We start from the raw sequence: 24,095 nt of genomic DNA, 5'->3' as shown, positions 1-24,095 counted from the left end.
CAGAGCGGCGCGAGACGTTTTAGGACTGGGTGCGATTTCGTTCTTTTTTTTTCAATACTGTCTGCAAAAATACAAATAAACATGCTTGGATGCATATTTTGGAACGCCAACCAATGCGGAGAAGGGTCGATCATGGAAAGAGGCGACGCCAGACGAACTGGTGAAGTTGATTGCCCATCTGATTTATATAGGTGTTGTTCACATCGCGGGCATCCATCTATATTGGAACGCCAGCTGGCTATTCGCGTAAAAAAACAAAAATTTTACGTGAAAAGTGCAGGAATCCACCTGCGTCTCATGAAAACCAGGAAATGCTTCACCGCATTGCACGAGCAATGAAGCAGTACCTCGGTTCAGATTTTTTGGTCTTTGTTAATGGAAACATTGTGTAGAACATTTGTTATTTTTATACTATTCCTGGGTCATTTATCTTCAAGATGTATGTTCTGAATTTTTTTTGTTTTGAGTGTTTTTGCATGTATAGTGTTTTTATTGCTCTGTTTATCAGCTGGCAACAAAAAGTTACACACTTTCAATTTTTTATACATTCCACAATATTTTTGTTGCTTTACAACTAATATTTTTTGGAAAGACCATTTCATTACGCACAATTTGGTACGCTGCAATGCGTGCTGGAATGCTTTTCAAACTGGCAAAAGCTTTCTTCCCGAGACATATGAAAAATAACCATTTTCTCGTGGTAACGAAAGAGTTAAGGGCTTGCTCTTGCTGAGTTCTTATTAAAAGGAAAGAAAGACAGAAATTGCAATACCATATCTTGCAGCATTTTGTTTGTGAAAAAGTTAATTGGCAGTCTTACAGATGGCATTTTGAGCCAGGCATTAATTCAACTATTTATCATGATACTGGTGAACAAGGACACGGACGAGTAGAAAGACACCAACAATGCCAGTGCTTCAACTAAATATTATTGCACACAAAAACGGTTGTTTTATACTCCAGGAGGAGCCACTAGTGCCAAGGCAATCAATACAAAGGTAATCAGCCGGCCAGTAATTTATCAACACATGTGCGCAGCACTCAGTGTGCACAGCACTCACGTAAAATCTTGTACACCTCATGACTGCCTAACAGATGACACGGACAGATTAACTTTGAGAAATTCAAGTTTTTTTTTAGCATGACAGAAGGGGCACTTGCACAGTATTATTTCTCATTGTCTACACAAAAGGTTTCAAAAATTTCGTGTTCTCTCTGAGTGCCAAATTTGTACAGTGCACATGTTGGTGTTCTTCTACTTGTCCATGCCCTTGTTCACCAGTATCATGTTACATAGGTATTAACAAAACCATCTAGGCTAGTTTCACTTGTCTGCGTTTCAAAAGGAATGCGAAATTTCCTTGCTAGGTGGTGTTCTTTGCGCCTCTGTAACTGCACAGCACAAGCCATCACAGTAGTGCAATCCCTATGGCATTCTGCTGCTAACCATGTGTTTGTTGGTTCGATTCCTGGCAGTGGCATCTCCACTTCAGTGGGGCATTTGTGTACTGTTGGAGAACCAGCAGTGGTCAGAATTAATCCGTAGCCCATTTGGGCTCTGGATTAAATTGAGAAGCTACACATTTATGTGTAGCTTCTTAGAGCTTCTTTTAGAGGGGTACTGACACAAAATTTTGAAGGCAAGATAACTTGTGGAATAGATTTATGTGGACACACAAGCATCATCTACGAAATATCAACAAATAATATAGCCTAGAACAGGGGTCTCAAACACGCGGCTCGCGAACCTCACGATTGCAGCCCATGTTGCGGCCCCCGGCCCGCCCAAGACTGTCTTCGTTCCATTTTTTTTTAAAATAAGTATGTTCGTGAGCTACGCAGGCATGACATGTTTAAAGCTGTGTTTTCGTGGGGCACCCGGTACGGTCACCATTGTGTTGATACATAATCGTGAAATAACTGCATTTCAGAACCGTTGTCCAGGGTGTAGTCATATTGGAGATCGGTATCGACATGTTGTTGAAATCCTGGCACCAAGTCTCCTTCAGAAATGACCTGTATATGAGATATGGGAAATGTTTTCTCTCAAATGACGTGTGCTGACAGTACGTACAAACTTGCCGCCCCTCCCTCGCTCTTGCCTTCTTCACTGCCCCGGCCCTTGCGGGACTAAATTGCGTGACTGCGGCCCGCTGGCAGAGTTGAGTTCGAGACCCCTGGCCTAGAACATATTTAAAATCAATTTTAAAGCGTCTGTTGTGCCATTACACGCGAAACATGCCTTTGGTTTTCGTTAGCGGTGGCCGATTATTCGGGCGTTTCGAATATTCGAATGAATATTACAGTATTCGAATTCGCTTTGATACGAATTTATATTATTCGAAGTTTCGAAGTATTCGAAATGAACGAATATGTGTATGTTTGACCGCACATAACCCCCTGTAAAGGTGGTTTCACTGCAGCGTCAGCATGCTGTACCGTGAAATCACCCATCTAGGGAAAATTGCACTGCCTTGAAGCCACACTTCAAGGTTAAGTGTACATATTTTTTAAAGTTTAAAAGCGTGTTATATGGGCTTATATGCACTAAGTATAGTCATTTTTAAATTGTAACATATTGTACCACTTATAACTTGCACCCTACTGCTGTTCAAATTTTGATACTATTCAAGGTTTCTTCCACTTCATTTCAATCCAAAAAAGTGACATTCACTCATACCTAGTTTCACTCCTTAAAGATATTGTGCAAGGGCCATGACAGAAATGCTCATTTTTCTTAATAATATGTGGTACATTCTATTCGAACTATTCGATTCGAAATTACAGCAAAACCTCGGTGATACGATCACAGCTCGTACGAATTTCGGGGTGATACGAATTTTTCTGTGGCCCCGGCCAAGGCCCATTAGTCTGCAATGTATTGGAGTACGGTTGTTGCGAACCGATTTTCACTCCGCGACATTTGATACGAACGTACGCTGGCACACAGGTACGAACGGGTGCGGCCCGCGCTGTCGCGAAAGACGCGGTAGTCACGCGTGGGCGCGGACGTGCGCGCGGCGCGACCATCAGTGGAGAGTCGTTGCCTCCGAGATAGTGCGCGCGAATTTTGGAGGTGTTTATGTGCCTTAGCGTTTAGATTACAGGTGACGTTGACGTCGTGCTTTTTTTTTCAACGCGTTGACGCGTGCTCCGGTGCTCGAGGCAGCAGTGTCTTTGTACTGTGTTAACACGTGCCTGCCACGTCAATGCAAGAAGACTGAAACTTGGGCTGAGGGTCCGTCATGAAGTCCCATGAAACGTGGACAAAGACCCCAAGAGACGAAGCGGGCGGTCTGGCGAAGGAGCTTGGCCTCTCTCTATCGTGTGCAAAGCGCTTCTTAAGTCACTTGTGCCTCAGTACTCTGTTGTTATGCAGAAAAGCGTAGTAAGATTAGGAAGGGGCCACAAGCGGTCACTGGGCACAACACATCTGGTTCATAATTACACACGCGCGCATGCACCGTATATTTATGAATACAAGTATGATGGTTGACGTCTGAAAACTTTACTGGCAATCATTCAAAGCTGTTCATGACGTCGCTGTGGCCCTGATACACACTAAATCAAAACGTATGCCAACTTTCTTTTGTCGCATACTAAATTTCCATAGTTTCTGATGATACAAATTTCAGATGATACGAATATTTTTTGTAACCCCGCGCAATTCTTATCACCGAGGTTTTACTGTATTCGACCAAATCACTATCCGCTTCGGATTCGCTTCGAACCTCAAATTTACTTGATCACTACTTCTTGCGCAAAATTTTTTCTAAGACGACGGACGAAACAGACACGGACTTACTATTTACTATTTACTGTGTTTTACTGTAATTTACTATTCGCCCATCTCTAGTTTTCATGTAAACAACCGCCACCTACGTCACAAGTTTGTGTTGGCTGCCACGATCCTTGCGAGCGCTCTCTGCTATCAGGCCTTTTCAACGGAAAGAGGGGGCAGACTTGCAGGGGGAGCACAAAGGCTGATGTACTCGCCTCAGCAGTACATTTTTGGGGGGTCACGCGTATTTCCGACACCTCAGAGGGGATTATAGCAGCGCTCAGGAAGCCTTCGTTTAAAAGAGTTGTCAACACGGTGCTCATGTGCACGCAGCTTTGCATGCAGCTGTGCTTACGTAGCCAGCTATGTTTACACGAAAACCACTCTGGGTCCCGCCTCACCCGGCGCTCTCTGAAACCGAAACTACGACTGGGCGCTATAAAACTGTCTCCAAATAATTAACCGTCATGTGCTCGAGCAAACGAGCTTTCCAGCGGTGATAAATGGGCCATTAGCTATTTATTGCAAAAGAAAAAATAAGATGCAAAATTTTTGTGTCAGTGCTCCTTTAGGGCTTGTTCAGTTCACTTACAGTTAAAGGAGTGGTGCCACCAAAGTTGTGGCTTGCGCGTTCTTTGCTGTAAGCGTTTCCTATAGCTCCAGAAATCATGATACACGCACCAAGACTCATTTTTTTCACTAAATAATTTAATATCGCCTTTTTATGTCAACTTTCGGTTTCGGTTTCTGGGCGCCAAGGTTGGGCAGTGATGTAGCAGTGTAGGGGTCTTGGTCACGTGACCACACAAGGCTGTGACGCACTTAGCCAGGAAGCGATCAAAACTCGAGTGATGTAGCAACCGATGCTTTGCTGGTACGTACGTTGCTGAGGTGGCGGAGGTCCGGAGGTCACTGACGTCGCTACAGCAGATCTGGTGTGATGTCACTACAACTTTCGTTGCCCCTCCTATAGAGCTATGTCAGTGTTGGCGCACTAGCGATGGGTCTCGATCGGGAGAATGGGCATTTAGGTACACTTTGGAAGTGAATTAAAATACTATATTCTAAACGTTTGCTGTGTCTGACCCTTCGTGTAGAGTGTCTTTGCGTGCAGAGGAAATCCACAACAGGCTTGTTATAGCCTCGAAATTTGATGGCACCACCCCTTTAAGCCTGGATATAACGAAGTTGACAAATTCTTGAAAAAATTCATTATAAACAGGTTCTCGTTATATCCAGTTCCAGCATGAAAATTCGGAAAAGAAACACACATAATAAACAAACGGGGAATTGAAGGCAGAGCTCACCCAAAACATTTATTTAGAAGCAAAAAACTGCGTATTTCGCTCTATTGCTTGTTTGTGAGGGATGGCAATACTGAACGTTCGTAGGACATCAATACAATGCTGCTTCGTCATCGTCTAGCCATGGCCTCCAAGATTCGCTCCGGCAACACGCCATCGCATTGCCGGAGCTCCGGAGCCAACCTCGGAGGCCGTGGTCTTGCGAACCCGTGGCGCGGCGCAATACGGCAAAGCACGTGACAACAGTGACAAAGTCGACCTCCGAAGATCCGTGGTCGTCACCGGGGTCGCGGACAGGTTCCGCCAGCGCCTAATGTGACACCTCTTCGGTAGTGACGACACGGTTGTCAGAATAAAAAAAAACGCAAAAGCTGCACGTCGTCAGGGGCTGCTCCACGTTTCCGCAATGAAACCACGCACGTGCGCATGGTGTTGAAAACGAAGGGCGGACTCTGTATGTGGCGTGAACTCGAAGTGTAACGACACTGAGCAAGGATTTTTTTTTTTACTTGCGTCACCTGATGTCACGTTAACGAAGTGCAGTTCAGAGACTACTGCAACAACTGAAGAGTGGCGCTGCCAACGGAAAAGCTGTTTTTTTTTGTTTGTTTTTTAAAGAAAGCCACTGCTGTTAGTGTGGTGGCACCTGCGAGCGGCTGGATGAGGTTTGAAGAGAGGGGGGGCATGCCTGTGCACATGCCCGCGGCGGCACCTGCCTGCCTGCCTCACACACACCCGCAAGCACAAACGAGTGCTCGCTTTCGCCTCGCAGTTGCCAAGGCTTCGAGCATGCCGCTGTCATTTTGCACTCTTGTCGGCGGGGTAACCACAGAAGATGCATGCGGCTCGTGCCAGTGCCAAAATGACAAAATTCGGGACAAAATCCCTAGGTTGTCGGAGGCGACAATTCGTTATATCAAGGGTGTCTCCCGCTGCCACTTCGTTACATAGAGGTCGCAAATACATGTGCTTTTGTGGAGTAATGGCGGGGAATAGAAAAACTTCGTAATATTGAGGAATTTGTTGTATGGAGGTTTGTTATAGGCAGGTTTAACTGTATTTTGTTCACAGCCCTACAGATTCCCAGCTTTGAAGGCGAAGCTTTCTTGAAAATAGAAAGTGGTGTAAAAGAAGTGTTATGCCAAGCAAGAATGACTTTGATATGCCAAAAAACAAAGCTTCGCAGTGTGTTGGTTGGATTTGCTGCCATTTTTTATGCTAACAATCTTGTGTTCTTTTATTATTGTTTTTTTTTTTCCTGTGCTCATTGTTTCATGCAGTGAAGGCTGAGCTGTGTCAGTATGCAATTATAGCTGTTTCCTATATTCTTGTTTTCAGTGAAGAGCCAATGAGCACATTGAGAGGGCTGTGCCCGCACAGGGTCTCCAGAGTGGCATTCCACCCTTCTGGACGCTTCTTGGCATCCTGTGTGTATGTAAGCTTTTATTTCTTCTTTCTAGTCTACAAGCACACTCAAATCTCTCGCACTTTCTCTTTTAGATTTGATCATTCTTGGCGTCTAATAGACTTGGAGACTGAAACAGAGGTGCTGCACCAAGAAGGGCACAGCAAAGCTGTGTATGACATTAGCTTCCAATGTGATGGTTCATTGGCTGCTACAGGGTAAGTGTGACCTGTTCAGTACCGTATTTTCCGGTGTATAAGTTGCACCTTTGTATAAGACACACCTCCCACTTCTCACAACTTTTGTGGGAAATATAATGATATATAAGACACGCCTCTGTATAAGACACATCTATTTTTAACTCTGTCAACATGATAAAACACAATGAAGCACGCAGAGTACATTCATTGCGAAATGCGTAGTCACGCACGGCACTGAATATCTCTTAGCAGCAGTATAAAACTTGCAAATAACGCTGCCTTAAGGCGCAGAAACCCAATATTTATTCCACTGGATTCGAAGCCACATCCTCCGGCGCACTGTCAAAGGTTCCTCCGCCTCGGTTGGCAGCATCGCTGGGTTGCCATTGTTGGCCTCTGAGTAACTCTTACGTGGCGTTGTAAGTACCTTGAAGCACATCATTGGTGTTGCCTCTGTGGCATCATGAGGCTTGGTGGGAACGCATAAACAATGATTGCACCGCACGGGTAAAAACCAACACACACGCATACAAAACGTAAATGGCAACCGGAAGCCGGACGCTGCGATTACTGCTGGACTGCAGTGACGTCTCACACGGAAGCTAATGATGACGATAACAAAGTGGTACTTTCGTTTTTGTAACTTGTATTGTGGGCACTACAACATTACCCGCTTCATTGTGATAACAAGATTAGATATCTTTTTACGAATGCTCTCGCGCTCAGTTTATTGTACTCGCGAATGAAATATGGACATATTGGTGTCGCAAAATCGCACAACTTTTTGCGTATATAAGACACCCCGTTGTATAAGACGCACCAACGGAAAATGTTGGAAAAAAAGTGCATCTTATACACCGGAAAATATAGTATAGTCGTTTCGCTGTCACAGATGTCACGTACATAATTTTACACAATGACATGTGGAATAGTGTGGCTGTGGCAATGAAGTTTGTTGCTAGAGATTACGGGACAGGCGTTTGTCCTCCACTGGACCTAACCCTTTGCGACACGGCGTCCTCGTTTGGGGACGCGAACTTCGGAGGCGCATCCCGCGCCGCGTGTTTCTTCAAATGGCCTGAAACTCAGTGTGCACTTTCGTGCACGCTTCCTGATTGGACAGCTAGCGGTGATTTAACTTCATTGTCCTGCGTATTGCTGCAGAGCATCACTCTGCTGCAGACACTACCGTGTTAGACGATCGTTCGACGTGCCGCGTTCCAGGACCAACGTCAAGAGTATTTTTTTTCTCTGCTCTAAACGAATACAAGCAAAAAAGAAGGTGTGCATGCTTTTCGGGCCTAATAGTTTATTCTTTTTATGCAAGTATTGAAGCTGACTGATAGCAGAAAAATTAGATAATTATTTACACGCTAAATCACATTAATTACTGAAACTCACAAAAAACAACACATTCCTTCGTTTTCTTTCTTGGAATGTAATACTGAGTGCCTTAGAATCATGCCATGCGAATTTGACGCATTTGCAGACAGTGCATCATAATGCGTGTCTGAAGGGGCTAATGTAGGCTGGTGGTGTTCATTGGAAGATGTTATTTTATAATGTGTAATGTAACAAAGTTGTGACACTTCCCCACTGATAACCAGGCTACAAATTTGCTGCTCCATTTTTTCTGAAGCTTGCCACAGCATTTTCAATGGCTTGTACTATTGCTGTGCAAAATATGAATGCTGCACACAACCTTAATTCAATTTGGGTTTCATTTTTTATACAGTGGAATCTCCTTGATACGATTCTGCATAGTACGTTTTTCTTTTTGCGCCCGGCAAACCTCTTTGGTTAATACGATTTTTGCATGATACATTTTATTTTCGGGTTCCCGTGAAAAACGTATCGAGATTCCACTGTACTTGGTATACATTATATGCAAAAATAAAGATTGTGAGCCATTCTACTCTGTGAAGGTGGATGACCAGCGAAGCTGTTTAGCACATGACAGAGAGGTGACACCGTGGAGGCCAGTTTGGTATCAAAGGCCAGGCTGTGAACATGCCCACCATCAACATCGGGCCACTGTATGGAATTGCAGGATATGACAGGCATTTTTATTAAGATGGTACTGCAGTGCAAGCATCCAGTAGTTACCTAGTTTTTAATAATAATATCTGGGGTTTAACATCCCAAAACCACGATATGATTATGAGAGACGCCGTAGTGGAGGGCTCCGGAAATTTCGACCACCTGGGGTTCTTTAACGTGCACCTAAATCTAAGTACACGGGCCTCAAACATTTTCGCCTCCATCGAAAATGCAGCCGCCGCGGCCGGGATTCGATCCCGCGATCTTCGGGTCAGCAGTCGAGCGCCATAACCACTAGACCACCGTGGCGGGGCTTACTTGGTTTTTGTGTTGCCAAATATTTATATAAGGATATATATGTCACGCATACTTTTTCTTTGTCATCTAACAAAAAGTAAAGAAATAAACATGATATGAGCATTGAGATGTGACACAGTGCATAAATTGATCGCAAAGTATCGATTAGAACAGGTAAGCAAGACAAATTTGATTGCAGTGCAAGCAATCGTATCATCGGAAGAATATACTGTGGAGTTTTGCTACTAGGAGTACGTGTTTGTTACAACTCCAGTGGTAAACTATTCCATATTTTAGGTCTAGTGAATTGTCGCTGCTGCTCCCCATAAATATTATTTGCAGGAGGCAGCTTGTATAAGGTCTCTTTGCAGGATTGGAAGAGGTAAGAAAAATGGATGAGTGGAATGTCCAAATATTGTTTTCTATGTTGCTAACTGAGGGAAGAGCGCGAGGGAAGCTGTAATGTTGTGCAGAGCGTCTGCTTCGGTAACACTGCCGCTTCTCTTCTACGTTGGATTGGCCTATGACGCCTCGTTGCCTCCAGAATGTGGCATTAAAAAGCGCATATTACATGACCAGGCCCTAGCCATGGGTGGGGAAGACTGAGAAAGTATGCCACTGCGAAAGTGGCTAGCACAGCTCAAAATGCCGCTCGTCATAACCGCCGTCGGGAGGAAGAGGCTATGGATGAAGTTGCGGCAGCGTCTTGACAAAGAGCAACATGTGGTGCAGGCATCCTGGGAATGCGAAGTTGGTGGAGAGGGAGGCCGCTTCTGCAACAGCAGATCAGCAGAAGGAACAAATAGGCTTTTACCTTCACAATCTTGGAAAGTTTGAAGCATCCCCCGTAATTTTTTATAACTTCATGTCCATCAAACACCATATATTTTTAATAGACCTGGGTAAATATTTGATGTTTTTGAATATTCGATATTCCCTTTGACTTGAATTTAAGAAGTCGAATTTTTTGAAGTACATATTCGCAACAAATGAATATAAGTTTTCATTTAAGCGAACTGAAAAGGTGTTTTCATGGCGCTACTGTAAAGCCACCTTTTCAGCAGCAGGTGACCATCTGAGATCACTGCGGCCATAAAGTGTCTGGTGGGAGTTCGTCCCGAGACATCTATGTAGAAGGCGCTAGCATAGGCGTGCGCTCCCCTCCTAATTATGTCAATGTATGGTCTGACATTGCCCCCCCTCCCTATTATGTCTATGTGTGGGGCTAACTTTGCGCCCCCCCCCCTCATAGGTGAATAGGCTGACCCCCCCCCTGCACACGCCTACGGGCGCTAGGCATATGGGAGTACCGAGTGTGAAGAGAGTGTGCTCAGGCTACACATCTGAGATTCGAGGTTTGGTGGCGTCGTATGTGTGCAAAAAGTCAGCGTGAGAGAAAAATGGAAAGGAGGGTTTCCGAAGGAGCCGTTCTCCTGGCTGGAACAACCGTGGAGCCACATCGTAAAGGGAACTTTGTGTATTACCCACACCTTGATTTGATCTTTTCTTTAAGTTTTAGAGCAGATTATGCACACAAACCATGGGAACATTTAAAATGTACCATAGTTTATCGTGCATGGCCTGCGTTCCCAAGTACAACAGACAGTAAAAAAAAAAAAAAAAAGAGTCTACGTGTATAACTTGCCGAAGTGACAGCATACAGTTATCTGAATAACAAGACTTCAAAAAATAAACTGATATATTAAACCAATATAGTAAAGAACCAACTTTTTAAAACTTTTGTCAACGTCAGGCAATTGTATCATGATGTTATGCAGATCTCTCTGTTTGAACCATTTGAATCAAAATTACTCAATGCTAATTCTAGTATTTGTTTCAACTTCACTTATGAACGAAAAAAAAAATTATGTTTGCACAAGCCTAATCTTGAACCACAAGAGAACAAAACATGTTTATCCACAATTTCAGCATAACAAAATTTCACTGCTGCTGCAAAGGATGATCAAGGCAATAAATTAAATATTCTACGAGTGCCAGTAATCAATTGATGATTGAATTGCATGTGGTTCTTGCATATGCATTAGATTTTTTTTTAGTTTTTTTAAAACTGTCATTGTGTGACAGGGAGCATCTGCTCAAGCAGAGCAGTGCCTTCTTTGGCCGTGGATGGCCACGGCTTCCAACATGTGCCACCAGATTTTTTTAATGCCATAAGTAAATGAGGGCAATGTCAATCAGAGGCACTAAGTGATATGCATATCGGCTCATCATATGGTGCCTGGGTTACGCTGCACAAATGTTCTCTGGCATAGTTCCGTATTCTGTACTGTGCATGCCTTGTGTCAGCACCTGATCTGGCATTTTTATGATCACTGTGGGGCAAGTGACAAGCATGAGTTGCTGTAGAAGCAGTGGTACTAAAATCAATGCCTTCTCGCTTATCATACAAGCAATCTGTATTGTTGAGAAAAGGGATCTTGGAAATTCGCGCTTTTTATCGTACGAGGATGGACTGAGTACACAGAAACACATCTGCACTCTGTGTTTGTGTGTACTCAGTCCGTCCTCGTACGATAAAAAGCACGAATTTCCAAGATGCAACACCAACTAGCCCCTGTAGCTGCTCTTATTGAGAAAAGGGACACTGCCACTTGCTTTAGAATATCACAGAGATTGCTCTCCATGATCTTGGTGTGAGAAGAAGCTATCCCGTACTTACTTATGAAAAGGATAAGTTCTCAACAAATGCAGTTGGAACTAATGTAGGTACACTTTCAATGCAGATCAAAGTATTTTTGGTGAGTGCACAGCTCCTGCTACAAGTTAGGATTTAAAGGGTCCTGAACCACTCTCACAAGTAATCATTGATTGACCTCAGTATCGGTGTTTATTGCCTCACGAATTGAGCGCCGAAAATTTTTTTGAATCCATCAAGTCCACGGAATTGCACGGATTTGTCGTGCGCTTTAAGCACTTTTTCTCTTCTTTCGTCCCAGTGAGCGAGCTGGAAGCTACAAAGGAAGAGATGACACAGGGGAAAGAAGCTACATCACGTGAATGTAATAAAACACAGTCACTCTCTCCCAGTTTTATTCCGGTGTGCGCTAGTGTTGGTACTGTGTAAATTTAGCACACTATAGAGCACATCGCCCAGCACGTAGCAGCGCCCAGTGGCAAGAAGCGCATCTGATCCAAACGGCGCTCTTGGTTTAGGTCAGCTATCGGCCAATAGCAGCAATCTGTTGTATGACATAAATGTGCTATATAACGGCCCACCAAAGACTTTGTGTACAGGCCTCTGTATGAAGAAGGGGTGCTTGAGAAAGTGGCAAATTCGAGCTCCGCTTGTGAACTCTCCTTGCCACGCACAACTGCAAGATTTGGCTGAGGTGTTCACAGCAGCATCTGCTTCCACTGGATGTGTTCTTTCACCAAGCACAGGGGTGGTTCAGGACCTCTTTAAGCAGCAACCAATTTTTCACAGCCACTCGCACTCGCCTGCATCACTATTAACAACTTCGTGAAAGCATGTGAGTGTTCTGTGATAAAACCAACTTACAAGAATTCTGTTGAGCTAGGCGGGTGGAATGGGCCACGGCTGCACTGGAACGCTACCATAGCATTCCAGCGCTGCCGTGAATGAGCATATCATCGCCCCATAGCTTAACCCTTTACTGCCGGTTGTCGCGAATTCGCGACATACCGAAAGACGCCGACCAAGTAACACACGAAACGCGTTGCTGCCTTCAACGGCGGCTGTCACGTATTTGCGGCGAACGTAGCTTTGAGCACGAGACATCTAGCGCCATCGCATGTCAGGTATTGCAAGCTGGAGCCCAGTGTTGTGTATCACTTTCCGGAGAGCGCGAAGCACGTGCAACAGCTCTCACTTCTTCGTTGTTTTCTGCGCGAGAGAAGTAAGTTCCATCTCGTATAAAATTTTTTGGTGTGCACTCATACAAAAGGTTGCACACGACATGTCACGTTGTTTTGAAGTACGTTATTTCCAGCGCGATCCTCGCTTCTGTGGTATGTTGCGAATTCGCGACATCCGGCATTTGAATCAGTCAGTGACGACTGCCGGTAGGACAAGTTCATGATGGACTTGCGCTCATTTTGTGAGAAAAAAGGCTACTCACGCGCTTGCCACCTGAAGATAAAAGTGACGACAGCTGTCTCAGAGGCAGCGAAGATGACGATGTCGATCCCGTTTCTCATGCACAAGGTCGAGTGTCTTCATCGAGCAGTGAGGATGAAGACGAAGATGTGGTAGGCGAACCGAGCTAGTGCCTCTCTAAAACATGCAGTGCGATGGAAAAGAAAGACTGTGAAGAACAGCGGGAAATGCCAAACTGGAAAACTGCTATTCCTCAATGTGAGACTGTCCGAGCTCCTATTGAATAGTTCAAGGAATTTTTTACGACACCTTCATGGATCACATCGTTCAGCAGAGCAATCTGTTTGCAACGCAGAAAAATCCGAACGAAGGTCTGGCTGTGTCTCGTGGCGACCTAGATCTATTTCTCGGTGCCGTCACCTTCATGTGATTCTGTCGATTGCCAAGAAGTCGGCTATACTGGGCGGCGGAGTCTAGGGTCCACATGGTGGCCGACACGATGTCACGTGATTTGTAGCAGGCAATAAAGTCAAACTTACATTTAACAACAATGATGACGCCAAGTTACGTCGCCCTCAACATATCCGCTTCATTGATGCGGCGATGCCATACTTGCGTTGCATTGAACATATTGAGCTACTATTGGCTTAAGTGCCGGTTGTCGCGAATTCGCGACATACCTAAAAGTATGCATTGAAGTTGCATTTTGGATAATACAACTGCTGATTTAAGTTGAGGTTGGTATTTAAAGCTGAAAAACGAAAAAACTAATTTTTTTCTTCGGCGCTTTCATAATTCAGACATTAAAGGGTTAACATAGGGTGTGAAATAAAGAGCAATGATACAAAACATAAATACTTAAAAGGCCTGCAAAAAAAAAACATAGAAAGGCAATACTATAATGAAGGGGGCATCAGCTTCGCTGTTTCAACAGCTTTCACGGAGTGGAGCTGGCTGCATTTTTTTATGCTGTTTGTCACGCAGTTATTGTAAAAGTCGGTGTATTCAGGTTTGCCTGTGTGGACAGATGCTATGTTCTTTAATTTAATTAGTACGCAGATGTTTACTGCAGTAATATGGCCAATAAAACTGGAAACCTCTTTATAGATGTTACATGCATTGCTATTGCCATCAGTGATTCGCCTTTGGAGTGAAGCTGTGGCTGTTTTTTTCATGTAATTGACTGGTTTGTTCATATTAAATTAGGTTTTGTTAATCTTGCCTAGTTCAAAGTTTTCTATTTGCTCTCATTCTGAATGCTAACAGTAATAATTGTGGCACTGTTGAGTCTTAAGCCCTTCTATGTCAACCAGCCTTGCTCTGGGAAGGTATTCTTCACTTTAATATATTGATAGCAAAGTGTCCTGGTTTCTTTATTCTTATGACTGCTTATGTGAAGTCTAGATATCAGATACACCGATGCGATAAATATTCCTTTCTGTGGTTTCTCTGCCTAAATTAACAGTAATGAAGAAGTATACTGAGAAACCTTTATTTATAAACTGGTATAGTGTTGCAACGTAGTCTATTGGCAGTGCAGGAGTGTTGAATATTATATTCCTGAAGACACTTTTCCTTCCTCCTTAAAACTTCTGTCAACAATTAGCAAGTTGATGCCAATTTAGCTATCTTTAGGGTCATAAACTTCTAAGAAAGCTGTAGCGTAACTTCTGTTTTTGTAACAGCGTTTCTCTTTACATATTATAGGGGCATGGATGCATTTGGGCGTGTCTGGGACCTCCGTACTGGGCGCTGCATCATGTTTCTAGATGGTCATCTGAAATCTGTGTTAAGCCTCTGCTTCTCGCCCAATGGGTGAGTGCAGGCGGTGGTGTTGGCTTCTTAGGTGTCTCTTCTGTTAAACAATAATATGATTATTGCTGTCATTTTCTGTGCTACAGTTTCTATTGCTGCTTTCTATGGTGCTGAAGGTCCCCTCACCAGGCCCTATTGCACATTGTTTTTAATCACTGGAAGTTGTAAGGTGCCGTTTGGAGATTGTTTAACTGAAATAATTTTTTCAAGCTGGTTCATTATTGGACATGGTTAGAATAAATTGAACTGACCTGTTACCAAGCTACAGGAGCGAGCTTCACTGCCAGCATCACCACACTTGCTCTTTGCCTCGGCTAGTGTCTGCAAGCGATGCAGCTCCCATGCATTCTCTCAAGTACCAGAGGAGAGGAAGCATGTCGTGTCGATGTGATGAGCCCCACCTCCTTTCTTTTCTTTTTTTTTAGTAAGCAGTGCAGCTCCCATGCATTCTCTCAAGTACCATAGGAGAGGAAGCATGTCGTGTCAATGTGATGAGCCCCACCTCCTTTTTTTTTTTTTTTAGTAAGCAGTGCAGCTCCCATGCATTCTCTCAAGTACCAGAGGAGAGGAAGCATGTCTTGTCGATGTGATGAGCCCCACCTCCTTTTTTTTTTAGTTTTTTCTGTTTCACTTCTCAGCACACTTTTTTGTAGCGGCATTACATGCTCCACATTGGATAAATAACCGAGCTCACATCACATACCATGGTCAGTGGCGTTCCATGGTCAGTATAGACCATTCTGGACGTGCATGGCTTCAGACTGGCTGTGGACGCTCCGAGGAACATCTGCGATGTAGGCATATGTGTATGTGACTTTTCATGCTTCCTTGAAGCGTAGCTCCCGTGAAAGGAAAGGTGTGCTGCCTTCTGTATTAAATTTCAACTGGTGTCACGCCATGCAGGCGTTTAATAGTTTGCAGACACAACCTCTACCAAGCCATCTACTATATGCCATGCTCATTTGTTTGTAATGCCCAAACCAGGTGAGGGGGCCCTTTATAAGGATTGAGCATTGTGCATATGAACATTGTCTCACACTTATATGCCTCTGTAAGACATTTAAAGTATTCCTAACTTGCTTTGGTTCTCTTCTGTTTTTATTACTTCAGTGTTCTTGGCATGCTTTAAAGCTGTCCTCCTGTTCCTGACTGATACATGTAAGGCCATCACTTTCATTGCCAACAAAAGGCACAAAGCATAGGATGCAATTTAAATGACATAGGTGACATGGTTAATGTTGCAACCCTAATAAAGTTAGAACAATCATGGTTTATTACTTAGAAATACGAATACCAATTTGTTAGTAAAAGAAATTTGCAGTTCATGTTCAAAAACAATTATTTGGCACTTCTTGTGGGAGCAATGATTTTATCAAATAAAAACTGAAATGCTTTATAGTTAGGCATAACATTTTCTTGCGCATTGTTTCCTTTTATGTTATCAACCTGGTTGTGTTGGTCTCTAGCTATGTTCTGGCCACTGGCAGTGAAGACAACACAATCAAGCTGTGGGACTTGAGGCAACGAAAGTGTGAATACACCATTCCTGCTCATCACAACCTTGTGTCAAGGGTAATTTTTGAAAGTATGTATTGTCTTTGATCAGCTCTCTTATCACACTTTAAAGGGATACCGAACAAAAATTTGAAAAAGCTACGAAAACACTTGCATTCGACTCGGACGACACGACTGTTCCTATAAACAGCGTTTATTTCACGTAATTTCAAGCAGTTGGTCGTATTTTTAGTGGATTGTGAGAGCGCGGCGGCTGCACGCCAGTGCACTTGTTGACGGCCGTGACGTGAATGCTCCAGCAAAAGGGGGTCAACCGGCATGCTCTCTCCTGCCCTGCCACTTCCCTTTCTTCACCTCTCCTCTCAAGAACACCTTCCCGACCGTGAGAACACGTTTTGAGAGAGACGCGCAGTAGCGGGTGGCGGCTTGCGATGTCAATTGGTAAGCGACTTTGCAGCGAGCACGGTTGGCAAGTCAGTATCCGCCGAGTTTCGCAACACTTCCTCTCTAGTTCGCGGCGCGGCCGCTAGACGCGTCAATTTGCGAAAAATGCATTAAAGTCATTATTTTCTGCTAGTCTCTGGCTGAAATGAAGGCTGTTTCAACAAATTTCAGCACCCAATCTTTCAATTGGGCCATTTATCTCGGCGGCGAAAATTTTGTTCAGTATCCCTTTAACAAAGTTTCGCTTGCAACCATATGGTTTTAATATAGAAACTGCTATTAAAGTTTCACTGGTATAAGCAGCGTAAATAATTTTGTTTCCTCTGAAGCATTTGTTGGCTAACATGTCAGTGAACACCATTACATGATGAATGAAATTGACAGATAATGAAGCCAAGTAAAGTGTAGGGGAACATACTTGTAGTTTTTACTTGAAGTGTAGAAATGATTAGCTAAAAGGAAATAGAAGTAAATGAAAAAAACAATTTGCTGCCAGATGAAGACGAATCAGCAATTTCTGCATTATGCTACCACTTGTGCAGACTATCAGTTTTGTCCACTTTGGTTTCCCTTCCGCTCATCATTTCTACACTTTTGTTAAAAACTACAAATAACTTCTCCTATTCATTCTTTGACATCATCATATGTTGGTCTCATGTAGCTGTGACTAACAAAAATCAGGCCTCTTGGTTCCTTTTCTTCTTGTCAGTTTTTAAGATAGGACACAAAAATTTGGTAAGTATCGGCACTTAATTAGTATGTTAACAATAATTGATGAGGCATAGTTGGGACAGTACCCCGAGGCCCAAGCATGAGATTGTAAGATGTCATGTATGTTGCGGCTAAAATAAAAACTGCGCAAATGGTGCCTCCTGTTTATAGAAATGTGCTGCATGCGGGCACCAGCATGCAGCATGTACTGGCTCACTGCCTTCAAAAGAATGCATAAAAGTGAGCAGCGCTGTCCACTGGGCTCTGTAAACGGCATTGTGATAACAACAGGAGCACTAGTACAGATGTGAAAGTAATTTATTTTGTGCTCTCCCTCTCTCTCTTTCACTAAGTGATGAGCAGACCAAAAGTTATATTGCTGTGCCAGTGGCCTTGAGCATTTTCTCTTTTTCTTTCACCATATTGGTCATTACTGATTCAGATGTGTGCGCCACTGGCACGTGGCTACATGCCCCATCAGCACCCACAGTGCCTCCACAATGCTGCATGTGGCCTCTGAGATGGCCATGCCTGCTCTCCAACCTGCTGCGTAGTCTCCCGCCTGCTACACAGTTTACCGAGAAAAGAACAAGCAATTTTCGGCCATCTTTTAGAGACGAAATTCTAGATTTGCTACTGCAGCCAGTGCAATAATATTTAACTTGCATGCTCACAGGAGCCTTGATTGCCCTGGAGCCTGGGAGGATCACAGAAATGTTGGTTTTGCCCCTTGCTCATATTTAGTTGTGCAGCCTTGCTCTAGAAAAGTGAAATTAATTCATCATATAAGAAAATATAGTTATATGAAGGTTTGTTAGATTGGGTCTGACTGTGGTCAACAACCTTCAGGAAGTACAAACAAAACTTGCATATTGAATTGTACCCAGGTATTGGTTCTTAGAGCCTCTCATTCTTTTCAGAATTGTCTGGGGAATACCTTGTTACGACATCGTATGACAACACGGTTAAGGTAAGCCTTGGCATGCCTTCAATGTTAAAGTGGATTAGAAAGGGCTATCCTTTGGTTGGTTGGTACCATACGTGCTGTTCATATTATGCATTGAGATTTCAGAAAGAGTCTATATACTAAAATGCTAGAAAAGAAATGTTGGCCAGTGTAATGTACTGATTTATTTTGCCCGACTCTACACCTTCCTTATCAACCACTACTCGAGAGGAGGTAGTCCCGTTAATAACATTAATGAGTCGCCACCCAGACCACTGATGGTGTGTGAAAAGGAATAGTATCAGAATTAGTATCACTTCATTATCACAGCCCTTGTCTCATTTCATGAGTATTGTATGCAGAGTGAACCATTATCATTGCTAGTGCTGCCTCCACAGTGTTGGAGAAAAGCAGCAGTATCTAGGTTCACTTGTAATGATGCTTCACAGCGACAGATTGGTTGCATGACGATACAATAGTTTAAATCTCAAACAGTGCTGCCTACAACCACAGCAAACAGACAATTCAAGATTTAACTACTGCGTGAGCACACTTAAGGGGAGACACTGGTCCGAAAACTGCTCGTCTTAATTTTTAGTATTTCTAGCTTAATTTTACTCACGATATATATTTTTGACTGCTGAAAACAAAAAGCCAATTACTTTTAGTCTATCACGCGTGGATCTTAAAGGGGTCATGAAGCACCCCTTGGGCTTGTTGAAAAAACACATCCTGCGGAAAGCTGACACGGCTATGAACTGCTCTGCCAAATACTACAGTCGTGCGCGCCGCGTAAAGGCCACAAGCGGAGCGCGAAGTTGCCGTTTCCCCAGGCGCCCTCTTTTCAAACAGAGGCCGGTTCTCACTCTCGTCGGTGGGCGGGGCGTCTGTCAGTTTACGTCGCGGATCTGTCAGTTTACGTCGCAAGAGACATAGCATGCTTATTGGCCGATAGCCGACGTAAATCGAGAGCGGCGTTCGGATCAGACGCGCTTCTTGCCGCGGGGTGCCGCCACTTGCCGGCGCCGCACTCCTCAGTACACGGTAGCCGCACTCGCGCAAGCGAATCACAGCGGGAGAGCGATCATGTTTCATGACGCGCGCTGACGTAACTTCTTTCCCCGTGTCATCCCTCCCTGTCTAGCTTCCAGTGCGCTCGTCGGCACGAGAAAAGAGAGAAAGCGCTGGGAGCGTGCGCCAAACACCCGTAACTCCGCTGATTCTTGACGGATTCAAGAAATTTTTGCGGCAATCGATTCGGGAGGCAGTAAACTCCGATACTAAGGTCATTAGATCATTACTTGGAAAAGTGGTTCATGACCCCTTTAAGATATTGACTTTTCCATACACTTGCATTCTGCCCAGACTTTTGACAGCTTTCTCGCAAAAGACCTTTATGAATTTCATATCTCCGCATCCTGTAAAGACCAGAGAGTGCAAAATAAAAGGGGTGTGCGAATATTCAATCTTTCGAATATTTTTCTAATAGTGTCTGCTATTTGATTCGATTCGCACGGGAATTTTACTGTTTGAAGTATTCGAGCTTCCGGAAAATAAATATAACGGTTTTTAATAACGGAAATAAATATAACGACGAAAAACCGGCGTGCAGCATGCTTGGTCTTGCGTTTTGGGCGGCGACGCGCGAGACTGCTAGTCACTTCCACCACTGCTCCGAGCGGTCCCTGTGCGACGAGGTTGGCCGGGGGTACCGCTGCCGATGCATAAACTGCCCATCCACGCTTCCGAGGAGCCAGCGGACGATGTGATTCGTTGCTTGCGACGAAGCACATTGCGGCTTCTTCGCTTTCACATGTCCGCTAGCGCGATGTCCTTTCCCGCAAAGTTCGGATTCGTGTCGCACATCAGCGCTGTAAGCGGAGTTAGGCCAGCCACGACTTCGAGCAGTAAGCTCAATCTCGATGTGCGTGGCCGCGGTGCCCGATGTTTCAAAGTACTTCATGCTCGATCGCGAGATGAAAGAGCCGTCCCGCGGTAGTCTTCGTCACGAAATCCGAAGTACTGATACGCAGAACCTGTAACCGTGGGTCCGACCAGTCAGCGAGACGTGCGTCTCTGAAGTTCGCGATGAGCGCGTCGCGCTATCATAACATGATGATTGAGCTTCCACTTGCTGCTGCCAAACTAAAGCGTAATTATATTCTAGATAATTGTCAATTCCTGAACAAAGAACGAGTGCGAACGCGTCACTAAGTAGCGCGATTTTCGACAGCCGTGACCTCGCGACGCGCAAACAGCAGACGACGTTCTCCCGGAGCGAGGATCGGACCAATGGCTGCGCGTGCTGGATCAACATGGCGGACTCAGCCTATCGGAGGCCTCGAAACAAACTTCAAACATTTGCTTATTGGGGTGAAGCACCTTAAGGCCAAGGCTTGCTGTCCGTTTGGTGTCCGTGCGCACGGCACAGCACCATGTAAAATCGAAACATCAGGTTTAACAATAGACTAATATCAATCATAATTGCGACAAAACAATAATATAAAACGCATACAAGCACAAACCTGTTATACGAGTCGGCGACTTCAACGTACACATTATGGACCTCAGGACCTAGCTTTGTCGTCGACTCTCACTGTCTGCTGTAGTGGTATATAGAAAACTGTTGCTATAGTAGAAACATATATCTGTGTATGTGAATAAAAAAAAAAAGGTTTACAGTAACGAATATCAATTATAATTGTGACAGAACAATATAAAACACCTACAAGCACAAACCCTTTACACTAGTCGGCGACTTCAACGTAGACATTATGGACCTTAGGACCTAGCTTTGTCGTCGACTCTCTATGTCACTTTATGTCACTCAATTTACATTATATGGGGCAGCACTCGGGTAACGTGCGGTTACTCACCCATACGATACCCAGCGCTTCACCCACTCGTCATGATTCACTTCGTGGAGATGCGTTTTTTTTTTTTTCTTTGTACGCTTGTTTCTGAATGGAGGAGCTAGCTCCCGAAAAGTATCACCCGAAAAACAAGTTGCCAATATCAAGTTATCCAGGCTCGTGGCAATAGTGCACGTTACGTCACCCGCGTCGCTACGCGACAGCTAGCAACACAGTTTCATTTTCACGCAGTGGACAGCGCGCTGCCGCCAAATGTGGGTTGCCGTGCAAAGGGAATTTCTTTTGTTGTAGTTGTTGCCATGTTTTGCACTACATCTTAACGCGAAAGCATTACTTGGCCAGGTTAGCGAAAGCGCGCACTCGTCCGGCGTCAGCAAAAGCTGTGCGTGGAAAACACGTGACCTCTCCCACCGGCATTGACGCTGGCACTAATGTGTACAGTGTTGCTGACACCACTTTGCTTGTACGAAATCATGTAAATAAACACAATTCGGCGTCTGCATTTTCTCATTTTTATAAGACATCTAGGGAACACTACTTAGCACACCCCTCCAGTGCTTCAACGACCTAGCCAAAAGAAACGCTTTCATGTTCTTATCTCGTAAGAATATGCTTAGGGATCCTCTGCAACTGTTTTCTTTTCCTGTAATTTCGCTTTGAGGTATTCGAAAAATGTTCGAGAAATATTAGAAAATTGTTCGGTTCGATTCACACTCAAAGTTTATTATTCGAATTCGCTTCACATCCAAAATTTTGCTATTTGCACAGCTCTACAAAATAACCGTTACTTTATTTTTAGCTGTATCCATTCAAAAGATACGTTCTAAATAAAAATGTTGTAATTTCTTGTGTTTCTTGCAGTAATCAGTGCATAAGCTTTCAAATACTGCAAGAATTATCACAATCTGACGGCTACATCAAAAGATATTATGGGTGACAGCCTATGATGTGATTAAAATTGTGGTTTTGAGAAAATTAGAAAAGAAGTTTAGAAATATGGTGGGCACTTATTTTGAACTGAAAGAGGCATGAATTGGTGTTCTTATGATAGTAGAAGCCACCAGGAACATAGTCATAATTATTCTTCATTGTATGGTTTCTTTTCACTCTGGTCTTGCTGGTGATATGCTGCAATCTTTCAGCCGCCGATGTCACTTCCTCCTAAATGCATGAGCAATTCTAAACTTCTAGTGACTGCCTGCCACTGCATTGTCATCAGTTAGGCATCTCCGCAAAATGGCGGACAACGCGACAATGCACCGCTGTCTAGCAGACGCATCCTGAAGCATCCAAGATGGAAGGAACAATTTACCCTGTTTGATAGAAATGGACCAATGCTGTGCGAGTACTTTTTTTTTAAAGAACGATGGCTTCGCCTCTGCCGAAACAGCGAGCTAGGAACAGCCAGTAGAAGAGTGTCTTTCAAATGAAACCAAAATGGCTATGGTTGCTGCACGGTGCGCTGTTGAATAGGACTTTTTGAGGTGCCTTGGTGAGCAAAAATTGTCATGAAACTGACTTCAAGACCAAATAAGTCGACAAGTATGCATTACATGTCTGTAATATTTTAAAAAAGAGCTTTTTTAGACCTTCTAGATAATGAAAAAAAAATATTTCAGAAAATTGTCCTTTTCGAAATTTTTATGCCTCCCAGACCAGTGTCTCCCCTTAATGCTTTCTACTAGGGGGTCGTGGGTGCCAATCCCGGCTGTAGTGTAAGCATTCTGATTGGTGGTGGGGTGCGGTGGAGGGCTTTATTTTTATCTTTAAGCCACAGAAAAAGGAGCATACTTTCAGTACTAGGGGCACTGTGGGGACAGCTTATTAGGATTTTTCAATCGCAGCACCTGAGGAATGCTGTTGCATCATTGCACTGTCATGTGCGACACTGTAGTTAGTGCAGAAACTAATTTCTTGCACTATGGTAAAATAATACACTTTGATTTGAGTGCTTTCACTGCTGCTGAAGCATTGTTAGGTCCCACAGTTAGGGAACTTCGAACAAAACATTCATAATTTGTGCCACAGGGTGCTTTTAAATGAGCATGTCAGTTCATTATCCTCTTGTTAAACTACCTGCCTACTAATGTCAACATGTCAGCTTCTCACTTCTTTACAGTGCATTTATTTGCCTGCAGAGCTGTACCCTTTGATAGTTGAAATGGTAATTGAGCAGTTTATTTTTGTATGACTGGATTTTAATTGATGTAAAATTTTGTGTTGTTGCGTGACCGTCATTTTCAGTGCAAGAGTTAGTAGTGGCTGCTGAAGGCACCAATTTTAGCGCTAGTGTAATATGTTTTGCTGTTTCAGATCTGGTCCAATCCCGAGTGGACTCCAATACATAGCCTCAGTGGTCATGACGGCAAAATTATGGGTGCCGACATTTCACCTAATGGAAAGTACTTGGCGACATCATCCTTTGACCGGACATTTAAGCTTTGGACTCCAGAATAAAATCTACGATTTATTTTTGTAATGCATGTGCTAAGCTGTGGATATTTTAAGTGATGTTTTTTGGCATGGTGCAGTGTTTAGTTTATATTTTGTGCTGCACAAAAAAAAAAGGGATTCCCTAGCAGTAGCATAGCGAGAAGTTTTTTTCGGGGGCGGGGGGGTTCAACTGTGCTTTGCATATGTTCATGCGTGCATTTATGTACATGCGTGTATATATACACATGCAAAA

At 43.8% G+C, this 24,095-nt stretch overlaps 1 protein-coding gene across 2 annotated transcripts in view; it reads left to right on the top strand.

Annotated features, from left to right (window-relative positions):
* The window catches only part of LOC119399312 (U4/U6 small nuclear ribonucleoprotein Prp4), a 61,900-nt gene extending 38,012 nt beyond the window's left edge, over positions 1-23,888 (top strand). For both annotated transcript variants that reach the window (XM_037666135.1, XM_037666131.1), the window contains exons 10-15: positions 6,424-6,516; positions 6,586-6,708; positions 14,813-14,920; positions 16,387-16,505; positions 18,511-18,560; positions 23,723-23,888. In XM_037666135.1, the coding sequence (XP_037522063.1) occupies positions 6,424-6,516; positions 6,586-6,708; positions 14,813-14,920; positions 16,387-16,505; positions 18,511-18,560; positions 23,723-23,866 (637 nt within the window). In that variant the 3' untranslated portion in view covers positions 23,867-23,888. The remainder of the gene's footprint in view (positions 1-6,423; positions 6,517-6,585; positions 6,709-14,812; positions 14,921-16,386; positions 16,506-18,510; positions 18,561-23,722) is intronic.
* The last annotated feature ends 207 nt before the right edge of the window (positions 23,889-24,095 follow it).

Source organism: Rhipicephalus sanguineus, chromosome 1 (genome assembly GCF_013339695.2).
Source record: "Rhipicephalus sanguineus isolate Rsan-2018 chromosome 1, BIME_Rsan_1.4, whole genome shotgun sequence".
Classification (NCBI taxonomy): Eukaryota; Metazoa; Arthropoda; class Arachnida; order Ixodida; family Ixodidae; genus Rhipicephalus; species Rhipicephalus sanguineus.
This window is presented reverse-complemented; position numbering and strand designations above follow the sequence as displayed.